We start from the raw sequence: 10,594 nt of genomic DNA, 5'->3' as shown, positions 1-10,594 counted from the left end.
TACGAGTTCTTCAGTTGGGCATGAAATGAAAAATGAATTCGTGTCTCAAGTTTACTCGAAGAATCTTGACTAGAAGTCTGAATGAATGTAATGGAAATGCCTTTTCAAACCTTTTGATCATGCCAAATGTTCTTCGGGAATAAATATTGTCACTTTTTATTCTTTGTTAAGTCCTCCAAGCACCAATATATATTGCCTATTAAGAATGCATTGAAGAACCTTGTCCTCCTCCATACCACAGGGCACACGTTATATCATAATTTATATTGCCGAGGAATATATTCCTCCTCTATTAATTTCTCAAATTCTTCCAAAGAAATAAATCATAGTGCACATTATCCACTTCACAGTAGATATATATACATCTAATCCAAGCTTGAACTATCTAAACTAGAGTTAGAAAGACCCACCAGCCCTGGTTAACTGTATCTGATCCATATCTATACAGAACAAATCACTGAGATTCTTCTCCTCTGCTCGAGGCATTTGGCTTGGCTTTCTTGTTCTTCTCAATCACTACATTTGTTTAAGAATTAAAAAGAAAAAAGAAAGAAAGAAAGAAAGAAACTAGTAGATGGATTCTCTCTTGATCCAATTGTCTGTGCACCATTGGTACAAGGTTTTATATTTTGAAAACAATAAACCTTACAATCTTCACACAATAACACTAACATAGTTCCTTATTCCTTTGACTATCAATTTACTGTAAGAGTTGTCACCACTTGGAGTTCAAATGCATTCTTTTAACAATACGTTAATAACAAAACAAAAGTCAAAAATATATTCCCATGCCCATCCTGAGGTGAATGGACGGGGGAGAAGGTCCTTTTGGCTTTTGAAGATTAAGATGAATAATTCGAGAATATATTTAGTGGTGTAAATTTGGTCAGGGCAATCCAAAAAACCCTCATAATCTTTTCTTCATGTCTCCCCAAATCTTCCAAAGCATCAAGCAAAGGAAAGATGAGATGTGTGTGGCTTTGGTCTTGTTAATAACGTCGAACTTTAACACTCCCATTGTATGGTCGCATTGAAAAAAATAAACATAACATTAGATTAGATAAGGTGAATGCCAAAATTATTACTTGAATACGAAATTGATGTTCCTTTTCGCCTTTTGAATTAGGCCCTTTGAAGCACTCATATTACTTGTTGAGAATGATCTTTCCTCTTTCAATGACCAATCTTAGAAAACAAAACCAAATCTTAAGATTTGGATCTTCATAACAGTACACTAATCTCAGATTGATTCCTGGACCATCACTAGACTCTATATAAATGCTCCATCTCTCCCTGCCATTCCCACATTCAATCCATTGCTCACCACCATCAATCCAATCATGTCGAGAGATCCGCTTGTAGTTGGCAACATTGTCGGTGACGTGCTGGATCCGTTTGTCCGGTCTGCTTCGCTCGTAGTGCTCTACAACAACAAAGAGCTGACCAATGGGTCCGAGCTTAAGCCTTCAGTCGTGGCTAACCAGCCCTGGGTTGAGGTCAAGGGACATAATTCCAACAGAGCTTATTACACTCTTGTAAGTGAATTTCTGCATTCGAGTAGGTCAAGTTTCTTGAGTTTATTGGCCATGATGCTGTGTGCTCAGGTGATGGTAGATCCTGATTCACCAAGCCCCAGCAATCCAACCAAGAGGGAGTACCTTCATTGGTAACAATCATAATCATATTTTCCTAGCATAAATCGATTACTTAGAATCCCTGACACTTTTCTTAAAATGTTGCCATAGGTTGGTGACTGACATCCCAGAAACATCCAATGCAACTTATGGTGAGTGAGGAAAGTGATGCTAAAGAGGAATAAGAACTTTGTTCTTAAGATTGATCGATGAGCTTTTGCTTGTAGGAAATGAGATTGTAGCCTACGAGGGACCCTGGCCGACTGCTGGCATCCATCGGTTTGTGTTTGTGATGTTCCGGCAGTCTATTAGGCAAACTATTTACGCACCGGGATGGAGGCAAAACTTCAGCACCAGAGACTTCGCAGCAGTCTACAACCTCGGTGAGCCAGTGGCCGCAATGTTCTTCAATTGCCAAAGGGAGAATGGATGTGGTGGGAGAAGGTAAGTATACATATATCAAACTACTCAGTCGACAGAATTGACTCAAACAACTGCTTGGAATGTTTCTATGTTCTTCAATTAGTTCACCTTTTACATAACTCTTTTGTTTGATAATTCAACAGGTACCAAGCAATTAGTAGATGGATGCAGTGATCCGGATGACCTTATTGCAGCTATGCAAACTGTGAATTATGATAAGATGTGTGTTTGCTTGTTCAACTCTGTTTCTGTAATTGAAGACTGAGGAACTAGAAACTGAGTTGAGTGATAATCAAACAATTATCAATTTCATTCACGATGCTTGCAACTGATACAAAACTAATCAAACAAATAATCAATCTCTGCCATAGGAAGAACTTAATTTGACTGCGGTAAGAACTCAAACGATACACACACATGCTTATTTCAGTAATAATTCACAAGAACTGGGAATCAAGGCTGCCAAGTGCTAGTGCCTTCCTGCTGATGCGTTTTGGCAGTGCTGCTGCTCATCGTGCAGTTGCCTCCTTGGTCCGTATAGGCGTAGTACCTCAGCACGAAGGCCATCGCCATGACCACCCACTCCATGCAGAATATGAGCACGCACAGGGCTCCCACCATCCTCAGAATCACCACACCGTCCTCCTCCCGCACGTACGACTTCAGGCCGTCCACCAGGAAGTTGGTGGTCCGGGTGAACACGAGCACCGCCACCGCTCCCTGGAGGATGGCTGCCAGCACGGTGGCGACCATGTGCGCGCCGTACCAGCGCGCGGAGGGGCCCCCGGCGGCTGCGCACCCGGACACGGCCGCAGCGATGGTGAGGGCGTGGAGGAGCACGAGGAGGAGGCCGCAGGCGGAGGGGATGAGGCGGAGGGAGAGGGTGAGGAAGACGCAGCTGGAGGCGGCGCCGAGAAGGAGGTAGTTGGAGAGGAGGAAGGCCTTGTGCGCGCGGCGGTGCGACGGGGAGCAGGCGGCCGGCGGCGGGGATGCGATCGACATCATTCCCATGGTTGCTATCGCTATAGCAGCGAGCGAGAGAGAGAGAGAGAGAGAGAGAGAGAGAGAGAGAGAGGTGCGTGTGCTTTGAGATCAATGAGATGGGCGAGGGGGGAGTCGTATTTGAAAGCAGAAGAGGGAGCGGAGATGGGAATTCGACCGTTGGGAAGTGTTAACGGCTATGCTTACTTTTTTGCCTTTTTAGTCCTTCAATTTTTAATAATGTTTATTTTTCAAAATCATACCGAATTATATGGCTTTGGTTGAAATTTGAGAGAGGTTGAATGCTCGATGTTTGTCAAAAAATTATGTTCAATAAAGAATACGATGTTTGAAACAAGAAGTTAAAATCATAAACCAGCTTATGCTCGATAGACACCCTTCTCATTGTTTCGTCCTCCCTAAGGGCGAAGTCATATTTATGACTATCCGGATGTAGCTCGGGGGCTGAATAAGAGTGAGAGAGACATTTATGTTGGAGGAAAAAAATATGAGGGAAAAAGAAGATTAGCCTGGGATGACGATGTTGGCATTGGCGAAAAGAGGAGGCTAATCCGGCATGATGGCTTCGGCATCGATGCTCATAATCCACAGTTTGAATAAATTACTCGGACGAGCTCCGCCATTAGTCCTCCCATTCATCATCGAATCACAAGCAACGTTAGATTGGCAAAATATGAACTTTACTTGAAGTCTTGTGTTCTCTTGTTAAATATGTTAAAAAATGATTTCTGAAATATTATCCTACCTTACATTGTACATTCCATTCATACTTAAAAAGAAAAATTAATTTAATTTTTTTTCATACTTAATACTATAATTCAATCATTAAACTTTAAAAATATATCCTCAAACTAAAAAAAAAAAAAATTCTGCCACAGCAAGGCGTAAAATATATATCTTTGAAGTAACTTTTATTTTATCTATCATCATTTTTTTACTTTAGTATTGTCTTTGATGTTAACGAGGAATCTTTTTCAAGAAACAATAATTAAAGAATACCTTTAACTTAATCTTGATTATCAAGAGTGTATTTTTATAAATTGCCTATAAACTGTCATGATAATTATAAAAAAAACGTGTAACTAGTGAGCAAAAAGAGAGACTGATAATAATTAAAGAAAATTAAAAAAATAATATTAAATTTGTTAAACATTTCACTTTATTAGTCACTCTTCTCTGCGGGCCCAACAAACTAGTCATCTACTAAAAGGCCTACTCATTCGGCCCATTTATTGCAGCTATAACTTCCAGTGTGCAGGATACGCGTCTCCAAGCGGAAGGGAAGCAGCGATATGGAGGCTGGCGGCAGTAGTGGCGGAGACGGGTGGAGCGAGGCGGTGGAAGACTTGGTTGAACGAGGAGATATTGAAGGAGCGATCTCCGTTCTTGAGTCCGTCGTCTCGAGGCTGCAATCTGAGGAACCCTCGTCTCCGTCCGGCGACCTCCGGCTCGCCACCGCTCTCGAGGATCTCGCCGAAATACACTCCTCCCGTGGATTCTCCCTCAAGGCCGACGAGATCCGGTCCCGCGCTCTGGCCGTTCGCACTCGCGGCTCCATCGCGCCTTTGACTTCGAGACAAGAGTAAGCTACGACATCGATGTGCTATAATTAAGGGGATTGGTTATTGAATTGGCACTCGTAAATCACTTCTTTTGTTTGGAACCTTTGGTCTGTGGTTTATCGAAGGGAGTCTGGGTCGGCGAGTGAGAAGGTTTCACTGCAAGAGGAAATTAGGGTTTCGGCGTCTCGTGGCGATCAGGAAGACGCGGGAGATGGTGCCTTTACTGCTTATTTTTTTATAATTCGAACCATTCTTGGAGTTATAATTGATAACGGAAATTCTTGTGGTGCACGGCAGATTGGGAAGCAATTGCAGACCGCGGCTACCCGGACGAATCTTTTCTTTCTTCAAATAATAGGAGCGATGGGAAATCAAGCCCGCCAAAGGTTGATGCTGAGGTACATATTACTCCAAAGCGGCGTGGAAGGGGGTCATTCATGTATGAAAAGAGTTACTTGTACAGTGAACAGTTGGATTCAGCGACAGCAACTGATGACCGCTCTCAGTCAGATGTTTCTCTGCTGATTAAGGATCGTGAGCATCGTGTTGAAGATGATGCGTGCTTGGTTAGGAACTGTGAGTATTCTCAGCTTTATTTTGCCAGTTTAGGTATATTGGAATTCACCTTTAGCCGAAAAGGAAATCTTGAATGTAACATCTTGACTCATGCTCTCAGTTGGATATGGTACTGACCATGTCCTTGTGCTATACAACTTTCCACCTAGCACCCAGACAATAGAATTAGAGAAGTTGTTTGAGAAGTTTAAAGATGATGGTGTTGCTATTCGATGGGTCAACGATACTGTTGCACTTGCAGTGTTCCGAACTCCAACACTTGGTATGTTTGTACGATGCACCTCTTTCTTTCCGTTGCCTATTAGGAACTTTTTCCTTTTATATAGTATGAAGATTGTCTTACGGCCCGAAGAGTTAATTATGAGTTGTAGAATTATGGCAGCTCTCGCATATAAGAAACTTTCTTTCTATCAAAAATGGATATTTTCATGTTTTAACTGAAGAGATGGAAGTTGGATGAGTTGGTTTGTTATTCATGCCATAAAAAAAGTTTGACATCTTTCTAATGTTTCTTTTATGCTTTGCCTTTTACTATATTGAAAATTAGGAAAGTTGACAATTGACATTTGTTATTATGAAGAATTGTGTGCATCCTGATTAATCAGAGCTCTATAACATACAATAAGTGGACAAGATTCAAAACCAGATGTGGGTTTGCATCATCCTTTTTTTTTAATGTTTGGCAAGTTATTTGAGCAAAGGGATTCTTTGTCTATTATCTATGTGATGACAACATTATACTTTTAGCTTTAAAAAAGAACTATCTAAAGTTTTGACCAAGTATTCTGGAGCTACTGTTATTTTTAGTTCTGTTAATTTCATTTCCTTTAATATTAGTTGGAAAGACAACAATATTGGAGCTATTGTTGTTAGAATGATATTGGAACATCAAGACATGATTGCTCATATAGCAAACATAACTGTGTTTCATAAAATCGTAGCCGAATTCAGATCCTACTTGACATTTGGAATATTTAGGTTATCTTGGATTGAAAGATCACAAGATCCTATGGTCTGGATCACAATCTTAACTGCCATGGATAGCAATCTTGACTACCATGATGATAGCTAATGTGGACTTGACAATTAATAAGCATTGAGAAAAAAAAATCTTATCAAATCAATACACAAAATGAGGTGAAATCAAAATGATTTCGAAGTCATACTATGTCTAAGTCATCAACATATGTCAATAATTTTTATAGATCAAAAGCAGTTGGTTAGAAAATTTCCTATTGAACCATTTCATTTCAAATGGAATGAAAGGGGTAATAATTTGTAGATTCTGGAAGATATGAATCTACATATTTTGGTTGTGACTCACTGTCAGCATAACTTCATCAATACTACTATGCTATTAAAATAAATATTATATCATTATCATATATTTTTAGTATATTTTATAATTTGTTTCTTAAACTTTACAAATCACAGTTTGATATAATTTACAAAAAATTCACAATAGAAACCTTGATATTACAACCTTGACTAGTAAAAGAAAGTTCATGAATGAAAGATGACCTGGATTTGACCTCAGAGATTGGTTGAAGTGCTGGGTGAGGTGACGAGTTGATGCACTAATGTATCTGCTGATTATTTGTTGTAGTAGTTCTTCTTACATAAAGTATTTATATTTTTCTCACATGTATGTGGAAGTATCAATTCTATTCATTGATGATGTGACAATCAATTCAAAAAGGAAAGGTATAAAGAAAAAAATAGTTTTTTATTAGATTGTCATCCATTTTATCTTGGTTGATGGTTCAGTTTTGACCTAAATTGTGCCAAATTTCTACCTAGTAATAATAATATACCTTCTCTGATTGATTCCAAAGAGGAAGCAAATGGTTTATGTTTCATGGTTCAGTAATGTTCTACTATATTTTTAATACATTATGGGAATAGACGATGTATATCTAATTAATTTTCAGATTGTTAGAATCACTCTCTCATTCTTTCAATGTGCACGTTATCTATTTTCCTATAAGATAAGGTTTTGGACCACAGGTACTATCCAATTAGGTATAGTAAAGTAAGCTTGTCTCTTCTAATAAAAATTAGTGGTTGTAGATCAGTTCTTGGTCTTAATTGGATGGTTTTGTTTGTAATTGTTTACTCTAATAGATCTTTGGTACATTGTCTCTATTTGCAGCACGCGATGCTCATAGCAAGATTCCTTTTCTGTTCAAAGTTCGTTTTCTGCAGGAGGATGATAGTCTCCGGGACCAGATTTCCGCCAAAGGTATTATTATTATTATTATTTTCCGCTCTCCTCTCTCTCTCTCTCTCTCTCTCTCTCTCTCTCTCTCTCTCATGTTTTTGGTGTGATTTTAGTTGTTTTTGTTTGTTTGTAATTAAATATTGCGATCTTACAGATTTGGAACCTCCATATCCAAGGCCTAAGACTTCTGCACGAACAGCCCAAAGGCTGATTGCTCAAGGGATGGGAATAAAACCTTCCACAGAGTTTAGATCCGACGACCTAAGAAAACAGGAGGAAGCAAGAAAAAATCGCATTGTTGCTCGAAAATCTTTGCGCGATGATGCCTGGGGTTCGGATGATCCATAGCAAGTCATTCTGTCTACTTCAGTTGCTTGTTCTCGCAATCTAAAGCTGTTCTTAGTTTGCAATCTGACCTAGTGATTTGTAATGAACTGGTTATTTGTTTTGCTTGGATGTTGTGGTCTGGGCTTCTCACGGTTACTTGTTCAAAGATGCCGGAAGAGAATCGTTTGGTTTCTGAAGCTGGAAATGCCGAGTGCAACAATGTGACAGTTAGCCTTGATATGCTTGTAAATTGTTTTTGAAATTCTTTGTAAAAGGGATTTAAAGTTCAGATAATTCTTTTTTTCATCCCGTTTTGTTGGACCACGTTGACTGTTTGTTGGTATACGGCACCATGAGCTTTAATATCCATCCCTCTTCTTGAAGAGGTTGTTTGTAGGAGTTTATGGAGTTCCGAACCAAGGGAGTGGATGAATTCTATGGAACGCCTTCTATATATTTTAAGTTCTAAAAATTTATTGTTTGGACTAATTTCGGAAGTGAGTCGTCTTTCTCTCGGTTCGCTAAATATGAAAGCGCCCGCGGTAATACGTCAAGCAATGGACCTTCACAGCTGGAAAAAAAGAGTAGTTTGAAATTGTAAAATTAAATATATTGAAATTTTAAATACTCATGCTTTATATGTATATATATACACACTCACTCTCGTGGGCGTCGCCCATCGACACCTCTCAACGCGGAGAGACGCCTCTGATCATTGGAGGTGTCTTCGTGCGTGAAAGGTGCCCACGGGTGACATTCACGCACCCAGATCTACAGTAGGGGTATCTGTAGGGGATATCTGGGGAAGTCGAATAAAGAAGGCAGAAGACTAGACTGCTGCTCGAGGCCGCACACAAAATGTAGAAGAAGCAGCTGCTCGGCGCCGTGTGAGATCGCACGTCGCAGCAAGAGGGAAGGGAAATTAGGGCAAAACACTGGGTGAACAAAACAACTTCTTGTGGCTTTTCTGGGGTGGAACCCTAAATATGAGGCTGAGATGGAAAAACAGAAGATTGAAGAAATAATTACTGGGTTGAGAGAGGAACTTTCAAGATTTCCAAGTGATGTTTTCATCTACCACTTTATGTTTTTAATTTAGTTGAGAAACATATATTCTTAATCTGTTCCATTTTGTTTGTGGCAGAAGAAAATATATGATTTCCTTTGTAAAATAGAGACATTCTTTTCTTAAATTGTTCTATTTTCTTTTTCTCCTAATTTTTTTCTTTAAATTTTCTATTTTAATCACTCGTATTGAATTATCTGATGATCATTTTTTTTTTAGGATTTTTTTGATAAGTCAGAGGAACAAACTACACTTACTTTAGTCTTGGTATATTTTGTTTTAGAATATAATTTTTTAATAATATTAAGTAAGTCTTGGTATATTTTGTTTTAGAATATAATTTTTTAATAATGTTTATAATTTGACCTAACATAACGGATTGATGGTGCAACGATTTGATTTTTTAAATGATTTAAAAATTTATTTGATTAATGGTTGAACATAGGATTGATATCTGCACACCCTTACCTTATACATTCATGACAATCCTGGAATGTCCGAAACTCTACTAATTCACTTTTCAAAATCAAAATATCTGGGAAATTATCCGGATGATATATATATATATATATATATATATATATATATATATAATATTCGAGACTGTTAAACTAAAGCGCATGAACAATAAAAACAAGTAGACTAAACACGAGGAAAAGCTCTTCCACGTGCTATATAAAGCTTGGTGAAGAAGCTTCAACCATATTGCCTCACCGTATTGACTTGACTCATCTTAAATTATCATTTTATTAATTGATACACAAAACTTCCGCCTTTCCTTTTCCTCCCTGAAAAATAAAAATAACCCGCATAATTGCGGTCTGCACTCATCCGCTGCTTCTCTTCGATCGCCGCCTGGACTCTATGGATCCCTCCGGCTTCCGCCCCTCGCCGCGGCAGGAGATACAGCTCAAAGGCCCCCGCCCGTCGGCTCTCAGCCTCAAGGTCAGCAAGGACTCCCACAGCATCAGGAAGCCCGCCGCCGCCGCCGCCGCCGCCGCGCCGAGCCGTGACCCGGTCATCATCTACTCTGTCTCCCCGAAGATCATCCACGCCGAGCCGGGGGAGTTCATGACGCTGGTCCAGAGGCTCACCGGCGCCACGCTGCCGTCGCCCGGCGCCTGCGCCGGCGCGCTCTCCCCCGCAGCGCGCATCGCCTCCTTCGAGAAAGCCTCCCCGCCCGCGTCCGCGCTCGTCGATCTGGAGCCGGATTGCGGTCCGGCGCTGGGCCGGCTGGGCGCCTTCCCCGGGATCCTGTCGCCCGAGCCCGCGGCGCTCTCGCCGATACCGCCCAACCTCTTCTCGCCCTCGTTGTTCTCCCCGGAATCGAGTCCTGCTTTCGCCGACGATAGCCCCACCAATGTCGGCTACAACTTCCTCACTAGCCCTAGCAGCAATTTCCTCTCAACACCTACCGTTCCTTCTCCCGGAACCTTCTGGGAACTCCTACACCAGTTCCCCGATTTGATCGAGAAATCAATATAAAAAAAAATATCAAATCAAAATCAAAATCATTGTGACCAGTAGCCGATGGCTTGCTCTGTTTATGAAACTATACAGAGATATATATTTGAAAGCATCTTCAGAAAATATATATTTTTTAAGAATTTTCAATGTCTGTACTTTTATAAAAAGATTATTTTTGTTAAAAAAAATAATCATAAAGGTAGTAGATGAAGCCAAATGGATAAGTTCGGTCATCTACATTGTTTTTTTTCTTCTTTTTATAATGTATGTTAATTCTGGAGATAATAAATTAAAAAGTATTTACGAAAATTTATCG

At 40.0% G+C, this 10,594-nt stretch overlaps 4 protein-coding genes across 5 annotated transcripts; 3 read left to right on the top strand and 1 right to left on the bottom strand.

Moving 5' to 3' along the window:
• Positions 1–1,287: 1,287 nt before the first annotated feature.
• Positions 1,288–2,450, top strand: LOC122018961 (protein FLOWERING LOCUS T-like). Of its 2 annotated transcripts, XM_042576453.1 has the most exons (5): positions 1,294–1,535; positions 1,605–1,666; positions 1,746–1,786; positions 1,862–2,078; positions 2,201–2,450. In XM_042576453.1, exons 1-5 carry the CDS (start codon positions 1,341–1,343, stop codon positions 2,229–2,231), a joined length of 546 nt encoding a protein of 181 aa, XP_042432387.1. In that variant the 5' UTR covers positions 1,294–1,340; the 3' UTR covers positions 2,232–2,450. The 2 variants fall into 2 exon arrangements, with proteins under 2 accessions (XP_042432388.1, XP_042432387.1); XM_042576454.1 differs by lacking the exon at positions 2,201–2,450 and having other exon boundaries at positions 1,288–1,535; positions 1,862–2,082.
• LOC122018960 lies at positions 2,339–3,148 on the bottom strand. The gene has a single exon (XM_042576452.1). It carries the CDS (start codon positions 3,066–3,068, stop codon positions 2,511–2,513), a length of 558 nt encoding a protein of 185 aa, XP_042432386.1. The 5' UTR covers positions 3,069–3,148; the 3' UTR covers positions 2,339–2,510.
• Positions 3,149–4,316: 1,168 nt separating this feature from the next.
• LOC122020334 (R3H and coiled-coil domain-containing protein 1-like) lies at positions 4,317–8,054 on the top strand. The gene is made up of 6 exons (XM_042578220.1): positions 4,317–4,641; positions 4,747–4,835; positions 4,919–5,197; positions 5,298–5,459; positions 7,350–7,439; positions 7,573–8,054. Exons 1-6 carry the CDS (start codon positions 4,352–4,354, stop codon positions 7,764–7,766), a joined length of 1,104 nt encoding a protein of 367 aa, XP_042434154.1. The 5' UTR covers positions 4,317–4,351; the 3' UTR covers positions 7,767–8,054.
• Positions 8,055–9,530: 1,476 nt separating this feature from the next.
• Positions 9,531–10,502, top strand: LOC122020497 (protein MKS1-like). Its single transcript, XM_042578450.1, has one exon. It carries the CDS (start codon positions 9,676–9,678, stop codon positions 10,294–10,296), a length of 621 nt encoding a protein of 206 aa, XP_042434384.1. The 5' UTR covers positions 9,531–9,675; the 3' UTR covers positions 10,297–10,502.
• Positions 10,503–10,594: the final 92 nt, after the last annotated feature.

Source organism: Zingiber officinale, chromosome 9A (genome assembly GCF_018446385.1).
Source record: "Zingiber officinale cultivar Zhangliang chromosome 9A, Zo_v1.1, whole genome shotgun sequence".
Lineage (NCBI taxonomy): Eukaryota > Viridiplantae > Streptophyta > Magnoliopsida > Zingiberales > Zingiberaceae > Zingiber > Zingiber officinale.
The sequence above is the reverse complement of the archived record's forward strand: the minus strand, read 5'-3'. Positions and strand labels throughout refer to the sequence as shown.

Excerpts from the sequence above, each read along its gene's own strand:
- LOC122018961 (XM_042576453.1), top strand. The coding sequence starts at position 1,341 with ATGTCGAGAGATCCGCTTGTAGTTGGCAACATTGTCGGTGACGTGCTG. Across the intron at positions 1,667-1,745 it reads AAGAGGGAGTACCTTCATTG|GTTGGTGACTGACATCCCAG; the intron begins GTAACAATCATA and ends ATGTTGCCATAG. Across the intron at positions 1,787-1,861 it reads AACATCCAATGCAACTTATG|GAAATGAGATTGTAGCCTAC; the intron begins GTGAGTGAGGAA and ends TTTTGCTTGTAG.
- LOC122018960 (XM_042576452.1), bottom strand. The coding sequence starts at position 3,068 with ATGGGAATGATGTCGATCGCATCCCCGCCGCCGGCCGCCTGCTCCCCG.
- LOC122020334 (XM_042578220.1), top strand. The coding sequence starts at position 4,352 with ATGGAGGCTGGCGGCAGTAGTGGCGGAGACGGGTGGAGCGAGGCGGTG. Across the intron at positions 4,642-4,746 it reads CCTTTGACTTCGAGACAAGA|GGAGTCTGGGTCGGCGAGTG; the intron begins GTAAGCTACGAC and ends GGTTTATCGAAG. Across the intron at positions 7,440-7,572 it reads GGACCAGATTTCCGCCAAAG|ATTTGGAACCTCCATATCCA; the intron begins GTATTATTATTA and ends GCGATCTTACAG.
- LOC122020497 (XM_042578450.1), top strand. The coding sequence starts at position 9,676 with ATGGATCCCTCCGGCTTCCGCCCCTCGCCGCGGCAGGAGATACAGCTC.